This window comes from Nematolebias whitei, chromosome 7, assembly GCF_014905685.2.
Source record: "Nematolebias whitei isolate Nwh7 chromosome 7, NemWhi1, whole genome shotgun sequence".
Lineage (NCBI taxonomy): Eukaryota > Metazoa > Chordata > Actinopteri > Cyprinodontiformes > Rivulidae > Nematolebias > Nematolebias whitei.
Window position 1 is genome coordinate 4,624,579 of NC_056504.1, and position 24,636 is coordinate 4,649,214.

General features: G+C 41.7%; 2 protein-coding genes across 2 annotated transcripts in view; both read right to left on the minus strand.

Moving 5' to 3' along the window:
* The window catches only part of efcc1 (EF-hand and coiled-coil domain containing 1), a 34,346-nt gene extending 34,028 nt beyond the window's left edge, over positions 1-318 (minus strand). Inside the window, exon 1 of the mRNA XM_037678549.1 lies at positions 59-318. Within this exon, the coding sequence (XP_037534477.1) occupies positions 59-281 (223 nt within the window). The 5' untranslated portion in view covers positions 282-318. The remainder of the gene's footprint in view (positions 1-58) is intronic.
* Positions 319-9,683: 9,365 nt separating this feature from the next.
* The window catches only part of acad9 (acyl-CoA dehydrogenase family, member 9), a 40,601-nt gene continuing 25,648 nt past the window's right edge, over positions 9,684-24,636 (minus strand). Inside the window, exons 16-18 of the mRNA XM_037678548.1 lie at positions 15,944-16,072; positions 14,104-14,176; positions 9,684-9,925 (exon numbers count right to left, since the gene is read on the minus strand). Of these exons, the coding sequence (XP_037534476.1) occupies positions 9,825-9,925; positions 14,104-14,176; positions 15,944-16,072 (303 nt within the window). The 3' untranslated portion in view covers positions 9,684-9,824. The remainder of the gene's footprint in view (positions 9,926-14,103; positions 14,177-15,943; positions 16,073-24,636) is intronic.

Consider the following 24,636-nt stretch of genomic DNA (forward strand, 5'->3'; position numbering starts at 1 on the left):
CTGGGTGCACCGTCCACGACCCCCACACCGCTGGGTGCACCGTCCACCACCCCCACACCCAGGAGCTCGCACAGGAAGTTAAAGTCCTCCACGGGGATCTTCCCTGCGCTCTCGTAGTCCAGATGATGGAAGATCTCCTGCAGATACTGGTCCAGTCCGGTGGCCAGCACGATGATCTCGTTCTCCACCCCTCGGTCCAGTCCGTAATGGTACGCCAGGGTGCTGACGATCCACTGGGTCCTGCGCGCGGGGCGGCGGTACGGATCAAAGCTGTCCATCATTTGGACCGAACATGTCCACAGGCAGGACAAGGACTGCTTTGTCTTCTGCAGCGGTTCGGTTCTGCTCTGGGGGGGGGGGTCCGGGCGAGGCGGGTCCAGTCTGGAGTGGATCTGAATTAAGCACTGCCCCCAAATCCACATCCGGGGGGGGGGGGGGGGGGGGTGTCTGTCTTTAATTATCTCCAGGTGTGAGGAGTTCTCTGCAGAACCACAGTGGGTGTTTCTGGAGACTAGATGTTCCTCAGCAATAGATTGAACAAGGACCTCTGATAGTGGGGAGTGAAAACCAAACTTCACTGGCAGTTATCTATCAATAATCAATCAAACAGGAGTGCAGCTTATTAAAGGAGAAACATTTCCAGAACACACGTGACAGTTCAATAAAGCAAACTGGATACATTTTCAAAATATGACTGAAGTTAAATGTAGAGAAATGATCAAAGAAAATATTAAAGATATCGAAGAATTAAATGAACAATTAACAACAATAATTACACAGACTGCAAATAAAACAGTTCCTAAAAGTACAGGGAGTAGAATTAAAAAGAATGTTCCATGGTGGGATGAGGACTGTGAAAAAAGATATTAAAGAAAGGAATAAAGCATTTAAACAACTAAAAGTTCAACATACAGTTGAAAAGTTAACATTTTATAAAAAGGAAACGAGCAGATGTTAGAAGAACAATAAGAAAGGCAAAAAGAGAAAAGTGGCTAAAATGCTGCTCAGGAGAGAAGCTAAAAGATCAGATGTGTGGGGGAGGATGAGGAAGATGAATGGAATAACCAGGAAATATGAAATCCCAATAATCAAACATGAAAACACTGTTGCAATAAACGATCTAGACAAAGCAGAATTATTAGTTAAAACACACAGTTCACAGAATATCTCAGAGAATGTTAAGAAGTTGAGGGACAATAAAAAACATCCAAATATAGTCAACAGAAAACCTGTTAATGGAGGAAGATGGACCTATAACATTATTTGAGGTGAAAAAAGCTCTTATAAATACTAAACAATCATCCCCTGGAAAATATATTTGTTACAATATGTTAAACATTTGGGTGATAATTCTATTAAAGTTATATTAATTTTGTTTAATTTAATTTGGGATAGTGGTCAAATACCAAACTCGTGGAAACAATCAATAATAATTAAAACCAGGTAAAGATCCTTCAAACTATAGACCAAGTGCTTTAAATTCACAACTTGGATAAACAATGGAAAAAATAATCACTGAAAGACTATATAGTTATTTATAATTTAATCATATTTTATCACCAAATCAAAGTGGATCAGGAAAGGGAGAAGTACAATGGACTCTGTGTTATGTCTTGAGTCTGAGATAAGAAAAGCTCAAGCTAATAAAGAATCAGTAATTAGTCGTTTTATTATGTAGAAAAAGCTTCTGATACACGTTCGAAAGAAGGTTTATTAATAAAAGATCAAATCAAAGCAACTTACTGTATATTGTACTACATATATCTACCAATTTATTTTTCTTGCTAAGCACTTCTGGATAGATGCAATCTGCATTTCGTTGCTTTGTACCTGTGACATGGGCAATGACAATAAAGTTGAATTCTATTCTATTCTATTCTAAAACTAGAAACACTTGGGGTGAAAGGAAAGCTATTTAATTGGATGAGAAATTTCTTATTTAAAAGAACAATAGAAGTGTGAGTGGGAAAGGAATTTTCAAATAAATATATTGTTTTTAGTAGTGACATCAGTAAAGTTAAAAAGGAAATTAGTATTTTCTTAAAAAATACAAACTTACTGGAAAGAATTTAGATGAGTTGCTAAATTAATTTAACAGAATTAGTTTATATATATATATATATATATATATATCCTGTCCACGCTCCAGCTCAGTAGGTTGCGGTAATTCACCTTACGTTGGTCTGCCAACCGCCAAAAAAAAAAAAAAACAAGAAGAAGAAGAAGAAGAATGAGAATAGGTGTTTGTAGAGGTCAAGCACTGATTGACAGCTGCATCTGCTGCTCTTTAGGTAAGTGTTTTAAAACTGAAGGTTTCTAAGAACCAGTGTTAAATCTACTGTCAAACACAAGAAGATTCTCTTTAGTTCTTGGTTGTAGCTGCACCTGACACAGGTGGTCTCGAGTGTGGTCTGGGTACAATGAAACATGAAGCACCTGCTCCTATTTGTCATAAAGTCTGGTCTCAGTTAAAGATCAAGTCCTATGACGAGATAACGGCCCAAAACAAAAGCTAAAAACAAAATGTTCTTTAGAAGTTCTTCTATGAGACGTGATCTATGAAAGGAGCTGAAACATGGAGAAGGACTGAGCCTTAAAATGTGAGACAGCTGAGGAAGTGAACCAGTAAACAGAATACCAGTAAACAGAATACCAGTAAACAGAATACCAGCTGCAGAAATCTGACAGAAACTGACCATCACTCATCTGCAGCGACTGATTTAAAAGTTGAACAAGAAAATATGAAGTTAAAGGAAACATCCTTTGTCCCAAAGTCATTTTAAGTATCATTGATATTTTAGTTACTTTATTTTTCTTTCTTTATGAATCGATTGTAACTATTTTCACATTATTCAACAACCAAAATGGACTTTGTTTTTTAATGTAATGGCTAGGTATTAAAAAAGAAACATATAGCCCTCCCCACTACCCAGTTATGTTGCTCTTATTTTGAAATGTAACAGGAAGTTCTGTGTTAAGAGAGACAGAAAGAGAAGTTATGGAGACGCCACTAATGTCGAACCATTAACACCGTGAACATAATATTTCTGTGGTTCCCAGTGTTGCCAGGTGAGAAATGTAAGATTATCGTACTAGAGACATAAAATTATCGTATTTTGAGGGAAATTATCGTACACCTGTCATAACCAGAATAACAAATCTATTGATGCACTATAGTAGTGATGGGTCCGCTTCCAGACTGGTCTTTTTCGAAATTCTGTTCCCCTGTGAAATTCTGTTCCCCTGTGAAATTCTGTTCCCCTGTGTCGGCACTGCAACCAGAGAGGCGGGTCCGACCAGTGTTGCCAGGTGTACGATAATTATCGTATTTGTATGACAATTTTGCCCTCTGTACGATGTACGATCAATAATCCCAAAAAGGCCAAATATACGATAATTTGACCATTCCGTGAATGTGGTTGTAATCGGTTGTCATCTGCCTGTCGCAACTGTCTGTCAGAGTTTTTTTGTGAACCCTGAAGGCATCTGTGTCCGCAAACAGATGCTGGATATTCCAGTCAATCGTGCTTTTTCTACATGTGACCTACGAGTGACGTGTTTGTGTTTGCCTCAGAACAACGGCCATGATTGGATGAATAGTCCGCTGTGCCCCATGAGTGAGGAAAAGGAAAAAAGACAAGAAGAAGAAGCAATTGTACTATGGTGCATCAATAGATTTGTTATTTTGGTTATGACGGGTGTACGATAATTTCCCTCAAAATACGATCATTTTATGTCTTGTATGATAATCCTACATTTCTCACCTGGCAACACTGGCTCCGACCGTCTTCACGGCTCATCTCATAGATTTCTCGGTAAAACGAGTCCACCTAATCGTGTCAAGGTTTGAACTTTAATTTTATTCACAGCTCTTGGTAAATAAGTAAATGTACCAACCGGATGCCAAAAAAGTTGGGGCACTAAATGTAACATTTTAAAGGAAAAATATGTTGATTCAAAATTTCACAATCCCAAAAAAGTTGGGACAAGTAACAATAAGTGGCTGGAAAAAGGAAATTGAGCATATAACGAACAGCTGGCAGACCAATTAACAGTAATTAGGTCAATTGGCAACATGATTGGGTATAAAAAGAGCTTCTCAGAGTGTCAGTGTCTCTCAGAAGCCAAGATGGTAAGAGGATCACCAATTCCACCATTGTTGCACAGAAAGATAGTGCAGCAATACCAGAATGGTGTTACCCAGCGTAAAATAGCAAAGACTTTTAAGTTATCATCATCAACCGTGCATAACATCATCAAAAGATTCAGAGAATCTGGAACAATCGCTGTGCGTAAGGGTCAAGGCCGTAAAACTCTACTGGATGCTCGTGATCTCCAGGCCCTTAAACGTCACTGCACCTCAAACAGGAATGCCACTGTCAAGGAAATAACAGAATGGGCTCAGGAATACTTCCAGAAAGCATTGTCAGTGAACACAATCCACCGTGCCATCTGCCGTTGCCAGCTGAAACTCTACAGTGCAAAGAGAAAGCCATTTCTAAGCAAGCTCCACAAGCTCAGACGTTTGCACTGGGCCAGGGGTCATTTAAAATGGAGTGTGGCAAAATGGAAGACTGTTCTGTGGTCAGATGAGTCACGATTTGAAGTTCTTTATGGAACACTGGGACGCCATGTCATCCGGACCAGAGAGGACAAGGATAGCCCAAGTTGTTATCAACGCTCCGTTCAGAAGCCTGCATCACTGATGGTATGGGGTTACATGAGCGCTTGTGGCATGGGCAGCTTGCATGTCTGGAAAGGCACCATTAATGCAGAGAACAATGTTCAGGTTCTAGAACAACATGTGCTCCCATCTAGACGTCATCTCTTTCAGGGAAGACCCTGCATTTTTCAACACGATCATGCCAGACCACATTCTGCAGCAATCACAACATCATGGCTACGTAGGAGAAGGATCCGGGTACTGAAATGGCCAGCCTGCAGTCCAGATCTTTCACCTATAAATCTCGTTCAAATGAAAAATATGACAATATTGGAGAACAGATATTTCTAGCTGCTATCTTTTGGTATTTAATGTTTTTTCTCTTATTTCTCTTAAGGAGAAAAAAAAGCTTAAACAACAAAGTACGTGGAACAAGATTTCAGCCTGAAGTTCACACTCTGTAATGTTTTGGTGATTATTTAATTATCTTGTAATAGCTGTTTTGTGTTGTGTGTTTCCTTGACTGATGAAGCCTTCTGGATTGAAGGCGAAATGTTTCAGCACAAAAAAAGAAACTGTCCAGATGACCTGACTGAAAAATGTTGGATTGTATACCTGGATTATTGAGCATGGACTTTGTTTATAATGTGAAGACATCAGTCCACACTACTCAGTTTTTGCAGAAAATAAAAATAAAGAAATTAGGATCACAACAATTCAGTCAAAATATGGTACTTTCAAAACAATATGTCTTCAATACTTTGTTGTGAATCCCTTTGTCTTAATCTCTGCCTCGATGTGACGTGGCATTGAGTCAGTCAGCCTGTGGCATTGACTGGGAGTTATGGAAGCCCAGATTTCCTTGATGCTGTCAGATCTTCTTTGTTGTTGGGTCTGGTGCTCCTCATGTTCCTCTTGAGAATTTCTCATAGATTCTCAATGAGGTTTAGGTCTGGTGAGTTGGATGGCCAGTCAAGCACTGTGATGGCATGGACATCAAACCAGGTTTTGGTGCTTCTGGCGGCATGGGCAGGGGCCGGCCAGGTCCTGCTGGAAGATGAAATCTGCATCTCCATACAGATCCTCAGCAGAAGGAATCATGAAGTCCTCTAAAACCTTCTGGTAGACTGTTGTGGTGACCTTGGATTTAAGAAAGCAGAGTTTACCAACACCTGCACCGGACATTGCACCCAAATCATGACTGACTGTGGATATTTCACACTGGACCTCAAGCAGTATGGGTTCTGTTCCTCACCCTTCTTCCTCCAAACCCTTGGACCTTGATTTCTGAATGACACACTTTACTTTTATCAGAAAAGAGGACCGAGGAACCCAACAGTTGTAGCCCGTCTCCTGGATGCGTCTGAATGTGGTGGTTTATGAAGCTGTGACTCCCGCCTCATTCCACTCTTTCTGGATCTCTGCCAGATTCTAGAATCTTCTCTGTTTGATAATCTGCTGAAGCCCACGGTCATCTCTTTTGCTGGTGCATCTTCTCCTGCCACATTTTGCCCTTCCACTAGACTTTCCATTGAAATGTTTGGACACAGCACTCTATGAACAGCCAGCCTCCTTAGCTATGAACTTTTGTGTCTTACCCATCCTATGGAGGGCATCAATGATGGTCTTCTGGACAGTTGTTATGTCTGCAGTCTTCACCATATTGAACTGAACTGAGACAATTGAACCAAACTAAAGCAATTTAATGACACCTGGGGAAACGTGTGCAGGTGCTTTGAGTTTAGTAGAAGATTAGTGTCACACTCCGTTTAAAACATTCATGTCCTGCAACATTTGGGCTGATTTCTTCAACGTATTCTAATTTTTTGAAATCCTGCTTTCGTGGGTTTCATGAGCTGGAAGCTCAAATTATGTAAAAATAAACAAATAAATTGTTTAAATTGTGGGCCCTGAATCTATCATCTATTAAATATTAACTTTTTGAATGGAATTAGGGAAGTTAAACAACATTTCCATGATATTCTAATTTTTTAAAGGGTCTGTATGTTTTCTGGGTTTTATATTGTTTAAAGTATAATGACCTTAAGCAATTCCTTGGCATGGCCAAAGATTAACCTATGTAGGTCAAGGCCATCATTGGCCACCCCCTGGCACCACCACTGTACCTGGAGGTGGATAAATTGCTCCCTCCACTCCAGGATCCATCACTCTGCACTGCCTCGGAGGAGAAGAAGAAGAAGAAACCTCCTTCTGTTCTTCTACACAGTAAAACTTCTACCCACTGGAACGTCTTGCATCAAAAACATTAAGAAACACTCTTTTCAAACAAAAAAAAACATTAAATATTCAAATCCTACAGCAACTGGGGGGACATGGGCGTACTGCTTTTTTATTTGTAGCTTGTTAGTGATACAAATATGGCATTAGGATTTTAAGCGTCCGTTACAGTATATCACAAAACAAAAAAACATATCCCAGCTTTTCCTCCTCGCCATACGATGATACACAGCATTTGATTAAAGACAACTAAACCAACCAAGTGTGAAATCCTCCACTGTTGTTTCCAAGGCAACACTTTGCTTTGTTTAGCTCCAGATGTACCTCTTTAAGATAATTTTAATGTTTAATGTTGAGAGGAGTTTTCTTCCACTGGAAGCTGTTTCACATGTTTTGATGGAAGCTCCAGATGTTGGAATCTCGGGCAGTTTTGGCCAAATAACACCCACACAACACTGGAGAATACATTTAGTCAGAGAGAAATTTACTGAATATTACCAAACTGTAAACTATCTCCCGCCGCCACGACACAGCGCTCCACTGTCTCACTTTTCGAGGTATAATTGCTTTTAGGGAAAAAACAACAAGCAGCTGCATTTAGCGACGCTTGTTTCTGTCTAACCAACAATCAGCTTGTTGTGACTTTCCACTGACCGTTTCCATTTGACTTTACTTGACACAAAGTATGATCTGACATCCAGATCTTTATATCTTTAATATCACCCACTGCCAAAGTTGATGGGGCGACAATGTTTTTACCCATGTCTCCGTAGCATTAGCAAAATACAGTATCCCATGAACCAGTGGAAAGAATTAGAGGAAATGCTCAGAAAGTAATTACTGGATGGACATCTAGAACAGGTGAACGTTTAAAGTTAACCTGATTGAGAGTGGCAACCACAGCTAAGCAACATAACAAACACCAAAAATGTCTATAACTAGGCCAGTATGTGGTGTATCTGACGGTCATTCCCAATCCCAGCACATACTTTAAGCACTAATTGATAGAACAAAATAATTTAAAGCTTTGCTTTTATTAGTTAACTACCTGTTTGTTGATGGCCTAGTGGTTAGCTCTGTTGCCTCACAGCAAGAACATCATGGGTACAATCTCTGGTTTGGACCAGGAGTCTTTCTGTGAGAAGTTTGCATGTTCTCTTGGATTTACTCCAGATAATCTGGTTTCCTCCTGCAGTCCAAAATCAGGCGTTAGTCTGATCTGCCTGGTTAAATAAAGGTTAATAAATATAAATAAATAAATTGATAGCAGACTTTCTCTTGAACCATAGGATGAATTTTAATGTATCAATGCAGAAAGTATTTACTGATAAACTTTTTGAAACAATTCAAGTTGTCCACCACAGCTAAATGACCTTAGAAAAGTGTCTAAATTCAGTGTGGTTGTAGAGGAGTTTTATGAAGAGTGCTGATACACAAGGTTAAAGCTATTGGCTCTGGGTGGTCAGAAAGAGCTTCCATATCTCTGGGCTACTTCAGCAACAGTAATTAGGAGACCAGCAGGAAGGTACTTGGCGTGTCATCAGGGAGAGTTGTGGAAGTTAGACTGGTTTGTGAGCAGCAGTATGTTTCATGCTGAGAAAGAGCACCACAGACACCATCTTTGCTTTGTGCTGCATGAGCAGGACATGTTGGACTGGTACAGGACATGTATGAGGACAGCAGGACAGTGGTGAGATGTGCTGTAGGAGTGACGGATAGCTTCAAGGTGGGGGTGGAATTGCAAAGATAGACTCTGAGCCCCCTTTTGTTTTCTCTGGTGATGGACCGACTAACAGATGAGGTCAGGCAGGAATCCCCGTGGACTATGATGTTTGCAGATGACATTGTGATCTGTGGTGAGAACAGGGAACAGGTGGAAGAGAACTTGGAGAGGTGGAGGTATGCACTTGAAAGAAGAGGAATGAAAGTCAGTCGTAGTAAGACAGAGTCCATGTGTGTGAATGAGAGGGAGGAGGTGGAACAGTGAGGCTACAAGGAGCAGAGGTCACAAAGGTGCAGGACTTCAAGGACTTGGGATCCACTGTCCAGGAACATGGGGAGTTTGGTAAAGAGGTGAAGAAAAGAATGGAAAGTGGAAAAAAATAGTTATGTTGGTGCTAAGATGGTCTCTGGGGCACGTCCTATCCTCCAGTGCCCACCCTCTCCCTGGTCGACAGTCATGTCAAACTTGATCAAAACACCAAAGTCCAACATAACTGTTTTTTTCCACTTTGAAGTAAGCTGTTGGGGATCAGTTTTGTGTTGTGTGCTTTCTCAGACTGATGAAGCCTTCTGGATGGAAGGTGGAATGTCTCAGCACAAAAAAAGAAACCATCCAGATGACCTGACTGAAAACTGTTGGATTATTGAGCATGGACTTTGGTCTTCACCAGTACAGGTTAATACACTTCGAGCAGCGAACTGAAAAACTCTCAACCAGCAGGTGCATGTGTGTTTCAGCTTCCCCCAGCTGTCTGTGATAGACCTGAGTGATGCGGAGAGCAGCTGAAAAACAACACCAGCCCAGAAAACAGCATTGCGTGTGAGTGCAACTTATACTTTAATTTAGAAAAAGGCAACACTTGATGGACACAAAGACATTGGAGGGTTCTGTGGTAATGTGATGTTACGTTTGGAGAGCTCAATAAGCAGCACTAAAGCAAACTGCCTCACTGACTGATGAGAGAGCCGCCCAAGATACAAAACGAGCTTACAAAATATTGCTGCCTACACCAAGATAAACTGTAGCGTCAGAACAGATACAGTATCTTCTCCAACAGGTCCCTCTGACAGAGGAGGTTACTTATACAGCTACTCCTATAGATGCAAATGTCCTGATTTATGAGTGAAGCCTAGAACAGAGAAAAACTGGGAGCGAAGTCCCTCCAGTCAACGTTAGAGACAGTCCTCTGGTCCGAAGGGCTCAGAAAGTTCTTTCCAGAGGGTGAGAGCAGATGTAGGCTCGGTTCTCTAAGACTGCCTTGGCAATCTTCTTTAGGTTGGCATCGTTGTTTTCAGGACAATCTGGAACAAATTAAACAAACTATTATACTTGGTCATTTATTTATTGAGGAAAATGATCCAATATTACATATTTGTGAATGGTAGAAGTATGTGAACCTCTAGGATTAGCAGTTAGTTTGAAGGTGAAATTAGAGTCAGGTGTTTTCAATCAATGGGATGATGATCAGGTGTGAGTGGACGCCCTGCTTGATTTAAAGAACAGGGATTTATCAAAGTCTGCTCTTAATCAACCATATGCTCAGATTCCAGTTCATCATTAATTAGTTTAAAAATAGTTGTTCAGAAAGCAGACCAGACATATTGATAGAAATACTGCAAACATCACCAGTATATAGAATTAAGATGATGGCGTTAATTGTTACATTTGTATGGATACCAGCGCACATTGGAATAAGAGGAAATGGAACGGTGGATAAAGTTGCAAAGGAGGCTACCAAAACATCAGTTGAAATAGATTTAAAATTCAGTTGGGCAGAAATAAAACGCCTCATAAAGCAGAGAATGAAGGAAAAATGGCAAAAGCAATGGGAAGAAGAAAGAAAAGGTTGACGGTTTTACAGAATTCAATGAAAAACAGGAGAAATGAGAAGAGCTGAAAGAAACGGAAGGGAGTAAACTGTCATATCACGTCTCAGACTTGGACACAGGCTTGAACAGGACAGTATTCATGACAGGGAAGCATAACACCAGTAAATGTGATTACTGTGGGGAAGGTGAGACCATAGAGCATGTGCTACTGAACTGCAAGAAATACAGTCATGAAAGAAGTCAAATCATGATTTACAGTCTCACTGGAATAAAAGTAAGATTCAACCCTATAAAGAGTTGCTACATGGGAAATCAAGCTCTGAAAGTACCGAAACGGACTCGATTGTTTGAAAGAATATGAAGCAGAATCGGCTTTATTGTCATTGCACAGAAGCACAACTAAATTACATTTCAGTACAGCCAATCCAAAGAAACACAAAGTAACAACAGACAGGGTAGACGGGGTGTTTGAGGCTGCAGCCTCACTGAGAGGTGCTTGGTTTTTGTTAAATTAGAAAAAGGTGAACACGAGAAAAAAGGTTAAAAAAAAATGATATCTCATGCTGTGAGAGGCTGCAAAAAAAAAACGGCACAAAAATAAAAGCAACATACTGTTAGTATTTTTATCTAGACTGACTTGATCTACTCAGAGATGGGATTGTAATAAAATGAGTATGGTATGCAAACTGTAGGGGGTCCAGGTATGGTTCCACTGCTGATCTGACGTGCTTCAGGACCAGCATCTCCACCGACTTCATGGCATGTGATGTCAAGACCACAGGTCTATAGTGACTGTGTGAGTTTGGTTGGTTGTTTTTTGGCACCGGAACAAGGAATGCTGTTCTCCACAGAACAGGGACCACCCTCATGCTCAAGCTCAGGTGGAAAACGTACTGGAAAACATGACAGCTGAGCTGCACATCCTTACAGAAGTTTGGGTCTCAGTCCATCTGGGACTGCAGGCTTGCCTGGATGTAGACAGCTGAGCTCCAGCCTCACCATGAGTCCACCATCAGGGGAACACAGAACCAAACTGGTGTTCGTGGCAGCGATGTAAGAAGAAAGCTACTGCTCTCCAAAATGTACATTGCTGCTTGTCTGCAGTTGCAGAAGTGGTAGCATTGGATAAGAAATAACAAATGAGTAGAGTAATAAAGAGCATGTTCGTTGGTTGTAAGATTTTGAAGCTTTTTTTTAAAGCACATGGTATAGAAATCAAACTTGTGGCGATTGATCTTTACTTTCTGCTTTTGAACACAGACAAGACTGAGGTTTTGGGTTTTGGACCTTTGAACGTATTAGGAATACATTTTTCAGTCTTTCTCCCTCCTTAGATGCATTAATCTGTCCTCCAGCTCTAATGTTAAAAATCTTTATTATTTTTGATCAGGACATGTCTTTTATCCCCCACATTAAGAACATTACTAGAACCACCTTCTTCCACCTGAGTAATATCACTAACATTAGAAACATCTGATCTAAAGATGATGCAGAAAATCTGGAACATGCATTTGTTTCCCCAGGTGTCATTAAATTGCTTCAGTTTGGTTCAATTGTCTCAGTTCAGTTCAATATGGTGAAGACTGCAGACATAACAACTGGCCAGAAGACCATCATTGATGCCCTCCATAGGATGGGTAAGACACAAAAGTTCATAGCTAAGGAGGCTGGCTGTTCACAGAGTGCTGTGTTCAAGCATCTCAATGGAAAGTCTAGTGGAAGGGCAAAATGTGTCAGGAGAAGATGCACCAGCAAAAGAGATGACCGTGGGCTTCAGTGGATTATCAAACAGAGAAGACTAGAATCTGGCAGAGATCCAGAAAGAGTGGAATGAGGCGGAGTCACAGCTTCAAAAACCACCACATTCAGACGCATCCGGGAGATGGACTACAACTGTCGGGTTCCTTGGTCCTATTTTCTGATGAAAGTAATGTGCATCTTTCAGAAATCAAGGTCCAAGTGTTTGGAGGAAGAAGGGTGAGGAACAGAACCCATACTGGTTGAGGTCCAGTATAAAATATCCACAGTCAGTCATGATTTGGGGTGCAATGTCCGGTGCAGGTGTTGGTAAACTCTGCTTTCTTAAATCCAAGGTCACCACAACAGTCTACCAGAATGTTTTAGAGGACTTCATGATCCCTTCTGCTGAGGATCTGTATGGAGATGCAGATTTCATCTTCCAGCAGGACCTGGTCCCTGCCCATGCTGCCAGAAGCACCAAAACCTGGTTTGATGTCCATGCCACAGTGCTTGACTGGCCAGACAACTGGCCGGACCTAAACCTCATTGAGAATCTATGGGGTCTTCTCAAGAGGAACATGAGGAGCACCAGACCCAACAACAAAGAAGAGCTGACAGCATCAAGGAAATCTGGGCTTCCATAACTCCCAGTCAATGCCACAGGCTGACTGTCTCAATGCCACGTCACATCGAGGCAGAGATTAAGACAAAGGGATTCCCAACAAAGTATTGAAGACATATTGTTTTGAAAGTATCATATTTTGATTGATTTGTTGTGATCCTGATTTCTTTCTTTTTTTTCTACAAACACTGAGTGGTGTGGGTTGATTTCTTCACAATATTCTAAATTTTTGAAATCCTGTTTTCATGGGTTTCATGAGCTGGAAGCTCAAATTATGTAAAAATAAACAAATAAATACTTGAAATTGTTTAAATTGTGGGCCCTGAATCTATCATCTATTAAAGATTAACTTTTTGAATGGAATTAGTTAAACAACTTTTCCATGATGTTCTAATTTTTTGGAAAGGGTCTGTATGTGTATAGTAGAGTGCTGTATGAAGGTGTGTGTGGAGGTAACTGAGGGCACAGGTTGTGCTGTCAAGAGCTTCGAGTATCTTGATTAGATAGAAAGGAGCAATATAAGTACAGTCCATTTACCAGTGCTATGATCAACTACAAACATTTGAACCTGACGCTCTCACAGAGAGAACATCGTGAGGATTTTAGGGGAAAAAACAAGTTCAACTGAGTCACACCTTTGCATTAATCTTAAACATCTTAGTGCAAATTTTTTTTCAATTCCAAGAACTAAGTGGTAAATGGACTGTACTTGTGTAGCACCTTTCTATCTTATGAAGACACTCAAAGCTCTTTACAACAATCTGTGCTCATTTATCCATTCATACAGCTCTCTACTAGATCTATACAAAGATAATTGAACAAATAATTTTCAAGAGAATAATCAGAGCTTTATCACATTCATACACTGATGGGACACACATCAGAGGCTATGAGGGGTTCAGTGTCTTGCCCAGGGACACTTGGGCATGTGGCTGCTGTTGGATTCAAACCCCCAACTCTTGCATCGGAGGACGACTGCTCCAACCACTCAGCTACACCGCCCCTAACTAACGCAGCAGAATCAGTGACTTTACCTGAGAGTGACTCAAACCAGCTGTGCGTGCTGCTGTGGCGATGCGCTCGCTGCTAGCGGGAGTCAGACGTGTCTGCATGCTAACGATGCTGCTCTGAACACATTTTATTTTAGATACAAACGTTCCAGGGATGTTGCAGAGCGGGGTGTTCGTGTTTGAGATATTAGGGGGGGAAATTCCACAACAGATGCAAGTCTTTAGTACGAACACGAAGCACAGGCCTGTTCTTCACCATCACAAAGTGTCGCACTTACGTTTTTGCATCTGAACTATCAAGTAATTGTTCTTGTGGAAGGCATCATTGCAGAACGTGTTCGCGATCAGCACCTGAAAATTCAACACAGCGAGATTGATCAGACGTAAAGAGCAGTTAACAAAAAAACAACACAAGTGCAAGAACTCAACAGAGGAGTCAAATACTCATCAGCTCTATAAACAGAACATCTGCACACAGATCACAGATGTTCTTTCTAACATCTGGAAGGCAAGCACATTTACCGTTTGCCTTTGGAATAAAAACCCACTAAACACAACACAGACCCAAACAGAACAATTTTATAGGATCAGAAGATGAAAGCCTTCAGATTTTGGGATCACAAAGTTTTGATCCCTGTGTGTGTGACTGCATCTAGAGGAGGAGTAAACTGTGGAGGCAGCTGGAGTCTCCTCTGAAACACACATGATGCAAACCTTCGCCGACTTGTGCAATATCCTTAAAATGTTGCATGCCTCGTTACGATCACTCACAGGAGAGCAAGACTGTTGAATTCATCTTAGTAAAGTATATTTTTACAACTCCAGCCGAAGACAATCAAGGTCTTTTTGTTAGCAAAGCAGAACCTTTTCACAGACCTATAAAAATAAAAGGCTAATTGGAAAACATGGCTGGTTTAGCTGCTGATAAAAAGCCTTATTAAAGACAAAAAAAGAACAAGAACCCAATATTGTACTGCTACTGTGAGCTATATTAGACCAGTACTGTGAAAAAGTATTTGCCTTACAGATTTCTCCTGCTTTAGTTTTGTTATTTTTTATTGGTTCAGATCTTCAGACAACCATCACCATCAGACAAAGATAACCTGTGTACATTCAAAATGCAAATTTTAAATGATTGAATTTAGTAAAAGAAAAAAGGTATTTAAGCCAACCTGGTTCTAAAGTTGGAAAGTAATTGTCCCTCGTGTAAAATCATAAATTATCTGGGATTTTCATTTTCTTTTTTTTTAACAAAGCCAACTTTTTTTGTTATTTTTTCTCTCTGTTCTCCGGTGGAACCAGACGTGTCTCCCAGTCTCCACCCCCCCACTTCCCTGCTCTTTTGTCCTGTGAACCCTTAAAAAGCCTCTTTTTTGTTTTTTTCTGCATACCTCTTAATTGGAAGGATCAGCTGGTCTCTCAACTAAATTGATCAACTTCTCCTGACAGGAGTCAGGGTAAGGAGGACCCTCGTACCTCGACGGAAACAAACTGGATCCATGATGACAACTGGTTATTTTGCTGTTTGGCTGGTGAATTCTGGATTGTCTATAAATTTGTGGATGTGTCGACAATGGATAGTGGACCAATGAAACCAAGTGTCATTGGTCCACTGTGACCTGTTCGTTAATTTCATTGATCAGATTATTATTTTTAACCTTTATTTATACAGGTAGTCTCATTGAGTCACGAGGATCAACCCCCCAAGAGAGACGTGTATTGTGCAGCTATGTGAGCGCCCGGATGTGACGAGACTAAATGTTTTGGCTGCATGACGGTCATTAGTCCATCAAAAAATAGAAAATAAAGTCAAGAATCCAAAAATTTGCTGCAGCGTTGTATAAGTTACAAAGTTCAAAGCATGTGGAAAAAGTAGACCAGAAATTACGATATAGTTTTTATTTTACAAAATGCAAACTGTGGCGAGTCATCATTGACCTTCCCTTTGTCAGTTTGTTGTTTATGACTGAGCGGTCCAATAGACCACGTCATCACTCCATTACATTATTGAGCTGCGACACCAGCTTACCTTCACACGACGACCATTTCGCCGTTGTGTCTACCTTGTTTTGCAGCACAGTGGTGCAGTGTGTGTTTATGTGTAAATGTAATACACACCTCCTGGTCATGATTGTTGAGGCCGATACAGATCGAGCGGCTGGCTCTGGACAGGACAGCTGTCATGGCGTACAGGTTGATCACGATGTCTGCAACCTTCTTCAAGACGAGCTGTTCATCCACTATGCTCTGACATCAACACAAGAATAAAAAAAGAAGTGCAGATTGGGATTTGTTGTGACTTCACTGACTGAGAATTGTTTAATATAAAAAAGAGGAGGAATTCATTTTTCTGAAAGAAAAGACGACCACAAAGAAAGATGACCTGATGGGGTAATAATTTATTCTGAATCTGGAGATTTTCTGACAAATATCTGTATTATTTTGGTGGCAACATTTGAGACTTCTGGCATCTACGCATGTTAGCAAGAACTGTTTGCTTTTTATCTCATAGTCTGGTGGCTTTCATCACGAAGCAGGTTGAACGTTTCCAGCGCTTCATTCAGAAATCTGGCTTAAATAACCCTAACAATAAAAATGACAAGGTTTAGTCGGGTCTTCTGGATAGGTTCTTCCTTGATGAAAAGTTTCATCTTGAATCCAAAAAGACTTCTTCAGTCTTCAGGACCTGACTCAACCTTGTTAGATTTATCTACCTGAATTCATTACTTCATTCAACCTTTATTGAAACAGATAAGTCACATTGAGCCTTGAAAACTCATTTACAAGTGAGACCTGTTTGGACAATAAAAGTGGTGAAAAATAACACATAGGGTTTGGAGACAAAAAAAATTCCCAACACGCTTTTAACCTCTGTTTGAAGGTCAACAGTGTGGTAATGAAAAAAAAACAACTCTCACACAAGCACATAATGACGCAAGGGCGGTGAGCAGCCAGGGACAACACACAGAGGCACTGCAGAGTTCAGATAAAATGACTCGGTTCAAATAGTGCCCTCTGGAGAGATCCTTGCACACTCGGGGGGGTGCCAAGGATGACCAGAGACGAATCCAGAGTCCTGAAATGATGACAGAATGTTTTTTTCAGCTGGGCTCCTCTGAAAAGTCCATGGAATTCCTTAGTAGTAAGGGAGGGAGGGGTTAGAGCATCAGGTTTACAAAACTTTCCAGACGAGATGAAATAAGATGGCCTGTTAAGGCCAGTCAGGGAGCCAAATTCAGATAAACACGATTGTTTTAGGGACAGGCAGAACTTTAATGACATCTACATTGAGTCTGTGTCGGTCCACTCTGTTCTGAAACGTCCAAATTAAATGACCATACCAATGAAACGTGCCTGAGAATAATCCCTGAGATCTGATCCACTCTGCTAAGAGTCTGGGTGCTCGAGGCGCAAACCAAGCCATCATATAAGGCAGGCAGCCTGACCAGGTCCAGATTTGCTGCCGATGACTTCCTTGTTTGTTGATAGACCAGGAACCAGCCGAATCTAAAAAGCAGGAACCAGTTATATAAATCTAATTATAAATGTGTCCTTAAAATCCACATATGACAGCAGAGATAGACATGTCGTCAAGTCTTCAAAGTCGATGAGATATCCAGCTGCGTGCGTGCCAACAGGGCAAATCGGCTCTCCTAAAGCCAGTATTTTCTTTAAAGAAATGTTATGAATTGTGTTGAGGGACCAACTGACCAAATCCAAGTCCATAGTTATAATTCGGAAGACATGTAGAAGAGAGGCTCTAAAGCAGTTTCACAGACAGGACAGAGCAAAAGCAAAGCGGAGAGGGAGAGGAGAAGACGTCCGCCCTTGAGAAGAGCAAGTGTTGAAATTATTGAGCAGCATCAGGACCTGACAATAAAGAGTGTACTTTGTCGTCCTACAAAGCTGGTTATGAATTAATTGGTCAACTCCTCCTTGAATCGTCACTTTATCATGGTGGAGGAGTTTGTGCGCCTGAATGATCCTAAGAGCTATGCTTTCTGGGGCAATTTTAATTTCCCCTGGTAGGGTCTCCTAAGGTAGATTGGTCCTAGGTGACAGGCCAGACAAAGAGCGATTGAGAAGACTTATGCCCCTTTTCCACCGCTCCTACTCAGCCCTACTCAGCTGGGTTCGGTACAGTTTGAGCGCTATTCCACTGTCACTTTTTAGCTGATTCAGCCCTTTTTTTGTCCCTGCTTCTCTGGTGGGACCAAGCGAGCTGAGCCGGCACCTAAAAGTGACTGTTGGTCACTGATGGTCAGGGGGAGGAGTCAGAGTCTTTCCAAACAACTTGATTTATCTTTTTTTTTCAGCTCGCCGTGGAGCGTATTCAAGGAGCGTATTTGTACATATTTTGAAGAAATTAACAAAACAATTATGTCAAAGCCGTGGTCAAATGCTGAAGTGCAGGCGTTTTTGTGCTTCATCGCTGACGAAAAATTCAGAGCGAGCTAGATGAAGCAACTCGTAATGAGAAGGTGTTTAAAGAGGTATCGGAACTGATGGCTTCTCACAGCTACCAGCGAACACCCAAGCAATGCTGGGAGAAGCTAAAGAAACTAAAGGCGATTACCGTAAAATTAAAGACCACAATGGCAGGAGTGGATCAGACCGGCGAAATTGGAAGTGGCTCCATCAGATGGAAGCCGTTATGGTAAACGGTAATCGCCCAGCTGGGAGAGTGGTTTGGACACGGCCACTGCTCCGCTTGATTCAATTATTGAAGATGGTGAGTGTTTTCTAACTTTAAACATATTTTAAGTAACTCATCCCATCGGTTCTGAACATATTTTGAACTAATAAAAGAGGCTGACGGTATAATCGGACAGCATCAACGCTACGCTAGCATAACTGTATTCCATTCCTGTTTTTCACTGTATTTGATTCAGAACATATCTCGGCACGTTACGTTAGTCTATAAATTCCATTTTGGACCCTCCAAGCCTCCCGGCTTCTGCTCCATCAGCAGAATCTACACCGGCCAGAGCTCCATCGCAGCCTAGCACCTTACAGAGCAGCACAAGGCAGCAGCTTGCTGTAACTTGGTAAGAAGCAACAAAAGCAAAACAATCATGTTTCACATCACTTTATTTGTGCTGATAAGGACGTGCTTTTATTTTATTTTCTTTTGGAAGAAGCCCGTAAGTCAAGGGAACAGGAAGCAGTCCTGCAAAGGGAGGAGTTTGCACAGAATGCTGCTTTCAATCAAACCTTCCTTGGAGTGCTGGGAGAGCTTGCACGTGCCATAACGCACAGACATGTGTTACATATTTTTTAACAGATGGATGGATGATCAGTAGTTAGATGCAGTTTTTTTTTAATATTTGTACATTTTCCACTTGTTACTTTCCAATAAAATATTTTTTCTTATGTGGTGTTCTTGAATCTTAAATTTTCTAATCATAATTTACAATGTTCAGTGTGTATAGTGTTTGTTTAAATCCATACTGGAAGTTAAGCAAATTTTCCATTTGCATTTGACCTTTAATGAATCCTAAGCAACGATTACCAGAATCTGCTCACCTGTTATTAAATTATACATTTTTTAGTTACCGGATGAAGTCAGCAGACAAAAAAATTGCTTGATATTTCGAGGTACAGTAATGAAATATCAAGCAATTTTTTTGTCTTGTGACTTCATCCGGTAACCAACAGTCACATGCCGAAGTGTCACTGGGCAAGACCCCTCATTGCCTCCGACATGTGTCCCATCGGTGTATGAATTAATTCAACCTTTATTTAGACAGGTAATCCCATTGAGCCTCGAGGACTCATTTACAAGAGAGACCTGATTTCAACATGAGAATGTATGAATGCGATAAAGCACTGAATATTCTTTGTATAGAAATAGTAGAGTGCTGTATGAATGGGTAAATGAGGGCACAGATTGTGTTGTAAAGCATTTTGAGTGTCTTAAGATAGAAAAGTGCTATGTAAGTGCAGTCCATTTACATGTGTTTTGTGGACTTGGAGAAGGCTTTAGACCGTGTTCCTTGAGGAACACTGTGGGGAGTGCTCTGCGAGTACGGGATAAGGGGCCCATTGCTATGGGCTGTTTGATCCCTATAAGCAGTGCAAGAGTATGGTTCGCATTGCCGGTAGTAAGTCAGGTCTCAGGTATCAGGTCTCTCTTGTAAATGAGTCCCCGAGGCTCAATGGGATTTACCTGTTTAATAAAGGTTGAATGAAAAAGGTTGGACCCCATAAGGGTAGGAGTTGGTCTCCACCAGGGTTGCCCGTTGTCACAGATTCTGTTCATAACTTTTATGGACAGAATTTCTCAGTGCAGCCAGGGGGCAGAGGGATTGTGGTTCAGTGGTCTCAGGATTCCTTCTATGCTCTTTGCAGATTATGTGGTCCTGTTGGTGTCATTGTGCCATGACTTTTGGCTCTCACTGGAGGGGTTCGCAGCAGAGTGTGAAACGGCTGGGATGAGAATCAACACTTCCAAATCTGAGGCCATGGTCCTCAGTCAGAAAAGGGTGGATTGCTCTCTTCGGATTGAGGCTGATGTTCTACCTCAAGTGGAGGAGTTCAAGTATCTCGGAGTTTTGTTCACGAGTAAGGGAAGAATGGAGTGTGAGTGACAAATGGATTGGTGCAGCATCTGTAGAATTGTGGACTCTGTCATTCCATTGTGGTGAAGAGGGACCTGAGCTACAAGGTAAAGCTCTCTGTTTACTGGTCGATCTACGTTCCTACTAGGGATGGGGCCGACCCAATCCAGTATCAGTATCGGGCTCCGATACCAGCATAATTTACGTATCGGATTTTTTGATCTAACCTGCCGATATTTCCGATCCATGCATGTCTGTGGTTGCATTGCACGTTGGCTTCAAACTATGGAATGGATTTCCTGAACGGAGGCGTGTCTCATGAACCCAGAGTAATAAGACCCGCCTCACATTCAGGAAATCCATATCAGTTTGCAGCAGCTACAACGTGAGGACTGAGTTAGCAGCACTGTGGCTAACAGCTAACCAACTTTTCATCTAAACATGTCGCTGTGTGGAAGTATTTTACACTAAACAACACAAAACAAGACAGCAACGTGCAATGTCTGCAGAGCCATAGCGCCACATTAAACCCTGGTAAAGTTAGTTTTATGATGGACATTCGAGTTCCGGGGCTTCAGCGGTCTGTTATTTTCGTTCAGTCCGGAGAAGGCAGTCTGGTTTCGGTCAGCCGCGCTCAGTCTGACCCGCTCAGTCTGTCCGTGTCGGAGGAGGGGCAGACTGAGCGCGGCTGACCGAGATCAGACCGCTTGTGGATTGAATAAGAAGAAGACGTCGCTGAAGCCCAAATGTTTACAGAGAAGTTGCTAAACTTCATCGTAATTAATGACCAACCACTATCAGTTGTAGAAAACGAAAGAGTTTGCAGTTTGATACTTGCAGCCAAGATATAGTTTACCCTCCAGGAGATATTTATCAGTACAACAGTAGACAATCATAAAATTTTTTCATGAAAATTACAAGAAAAAAAAAATAAAAATATATATATATATACAATATATATATATATACAAAAACAGCTACATTATAAAGTGATGTAAAATACTAAAATAGGAACACGTCTGTTTGTTTATGCCATGAATTTAGCAGATGTTTAAAGCCATTTAACATTTTATTTTATTTTATTCATTTATTCATTCATTTAAAAGAAACAAAACAAATTCATCAAAAAGAAAACATTGAATGAAAAGAGTGCAGAAAGAAGAAAAATCTTATTTCTGCCCCTTATTTAAAAAATATAAAATAACTTTAAACAATCACTTAAATTAATCACTTTAAAGCTAGGAAAATAAAACAACAGCATGTTTTGTGTTAGCAGAATTTAATTTTAACTTTAAAACTTATCCAACATTAATAAAACTTACCTCAAGTTGCCTTTTTGGACATGCATGCATATATTTGTACAAATTATACTTGAGAGGAGATTATTACAGCCTCATATAAAATCAACGATGATCATGATATCGGAACTGGATCCGTATCGGCCGATACTTAGATTTAGGTATCGGGATCGGAAGTAAAAAAAAAAAAAAAAAGGTGGATCGGTGCATCCCTAGTTCCTACCCTCACTTATTGTCACGAACTGTGGATAGTGACCAAAAGAATGACATTGCGAATACAGGTGGTTGAAATGAGTTTCCTCTGCAAGGTAGCTGGACACATTCTTAGAGATAGGGTGAAAAGTTCAGTCATCCGGGAGAGACTCGGAGTAGAACTGCTGCTCCTCCACATTGAGAGAAGCCAGTTGATGTGGTTTGGGTATGTGGTAAGGGTGCTTCCTGGGTGCCTCCCTATGGAGGCGCTTCGGGTATGTCCGTCTAGGAGGAGACCCCACGGAAGACCCAGGACCCGCTGGAGACTATGTCTCCCGATTGGCCTGGGAACACCTGGAATCCTCACATGAGGGTTGGAAGAGGTGGCTGTGGAAAGAGATTTCTGGGCCTCCCAGCTCAAGCTGCTGCCCCCACGACCCAGCTTTGGATCAAGCGAAGATAATGGATGGACAAATGGATGGTCAACCCAGGAGCTCTAAATGCTGCACGTGCCACCTTTTATTGTTTTAACCTTATTATCAACCACAGCCATATGTGAAGGTGGACAGTTATTGTTTTACTCATGTCTGTTAGCAAAATATATCATGAATCACTGGACAAATGTTAAAGAAACCTGCAGAATAAATATCTTTGGATGTACATCTACAACTGATTAAATTTTGGAGTCAGCCAAATGATCTTGACTGTCCATCCATCCATCCATTATCTTCCACTTATTCAGAAGTCGGGTCGCGGGGGCAGCAGCTTGAGCAGGGAGGCCTAGACATCTCTTTCCACAGCCACCTCTTCCAGCTCTTCTGGGAGGATTCCAAGGCATTCCCAGGTCAACCGAGATACATGGTCTCTCCAACGTATCCTAGGTCTTCCCCGGGATCTCCTCCCAGTTGGACATGCCAGAAGCACCTCTCTAGGGAGGCGTCCAGGAGGCATCCTTACCAGATGCCTGAACCACCTCAACTGGCTCCGCTCGACGTTGAGGTGTAGCGGTTTTACTCCAAGTCTCTCCCGGATAACTGAACATCTCACCCTATCTCTAAGAGAAAGTCCAGCTATCCTGCGGAGAAAACTCGTTTCAACCGCCTGTATCCGCAATCTCATTCTTTTGGTCACTACCCAGAGTTCATGACCATAGGTGAGAGTAGGAACGTAGACCGACCAGTAAACAGAGAGCTTGCCTTACAGGTCAGCTCTCTCTTCACCACAACGGACCGGTACAGAGTCCGTAATACTGCAGATGTTGCACCAATCCGTCTGTCAATCTCACGCTCCATTCTTCCCTCACTCGTGAACAAAACACCGAGATACTTGAACTCCTCCACTTGAAGCAGAACCTCATTCTCGACCTGAAGAGAGAAATCCACCCTTTTCCAGTTGAGGACCATGGCCTCAGATTTGGAGGTGCTGATTCTCATCCCAGCCGCTTCACACTCGGCTACGAACCGCTCCTGTGAGAGCTGAAGATCACAGCACGATGACGCCAACGCAGATTGGGATTGAGAAGGTCCGAGAAGTATTCCTTCCACCTCCTGACGACATCACTGGTTGAGGTCAACAGCACCTCACCTTCACTGAACACAGTGTTAGTAAAGTGCCGCTTTCCCCTCCTCAGCCACATGATGGTTTGCAAGAACCTCCACGGAGCCGACCGCGAGTCTCTATCCAAGGTCTCACCGAACTTCTCCCACATCTGAGCTTATGCCTCTGCAACAGCCAAGGTTGCACACTGCTTGGCCCTCTGGTACTCCTCAGCCGCCTCCAGAGTCCCACTGGCCAACAAGGCCCGATAGGACTCCTCCTTCAGCTCGACAGCCTCCCTAACCCGGGGTGTCCACTACCAAGTTTGTGGATGGCCACTGTGAGAAGCACTGATAATCTTGTGGCCACAGCTCAAGGCATCTACCTCAACAAGCGAGGCACGGAACATGGTCCACTCAGACTCAATGTCTCCCACCTCAGCTGGGATGTGGTTAAAGCTCTCCCGGAGGTGTGAGTTGAAGATTTCTCTGACGGGTTCTTGACTGCCCATTTAAAAAATATTGACCTACAATTTGTTGTGGTAGCAGCTATGATTAATCCCAAAACACATTTAAGCACTAAGATTACAAAAGATTTTTGTTTAAAGTTTTGCATTAACTACCGGTACGCTGTCTTTTTGGTTGCAAGAACCACTGCGCAGATGTGACTAAAACTTTAAGGAAATCATCACTGGTTGTACGTCTAAAACTGATTACATGTTGTAGTCAATCTTTTTCCAGAAACCCACCAGAGCTAATGCAAATTAGCGAACACCAAAATGGATATAACTCTGAGAAATGTATAGATACTGAGCTTGAACTAAAAGGTAATGATGTTAAAGAGTTGTTACCAACACAGACTCTGAGCGTGAATGCAGTGTAACATACGACATTCAGGTGTAACATTATGTGAATGGGGAGTGGTGGCGCAGAGGTTAGAGAGGTGGGCCTGTGATCGGAAGATCGCCGGTTCACGCCCTGGTACCGTCAACATCAAAATGTGGGTGGGGTAGGTGAAACACCCACACCTGCCTCCACCCTCATTCGCCCCACTCTGGGGCCATGAGCAAGGCCCTCAACCCCCACCGTCTGCTCCCTAAACAGGTCTCTCTTGAAAATGAGTTCTCGTGGCTCAATGAGACTAACCTGGATAAATAAAGGTAAATGAAAAAAAAAAACATGTTAATAAACAATACAATATATAAGAAATAAGATAAACAATATCA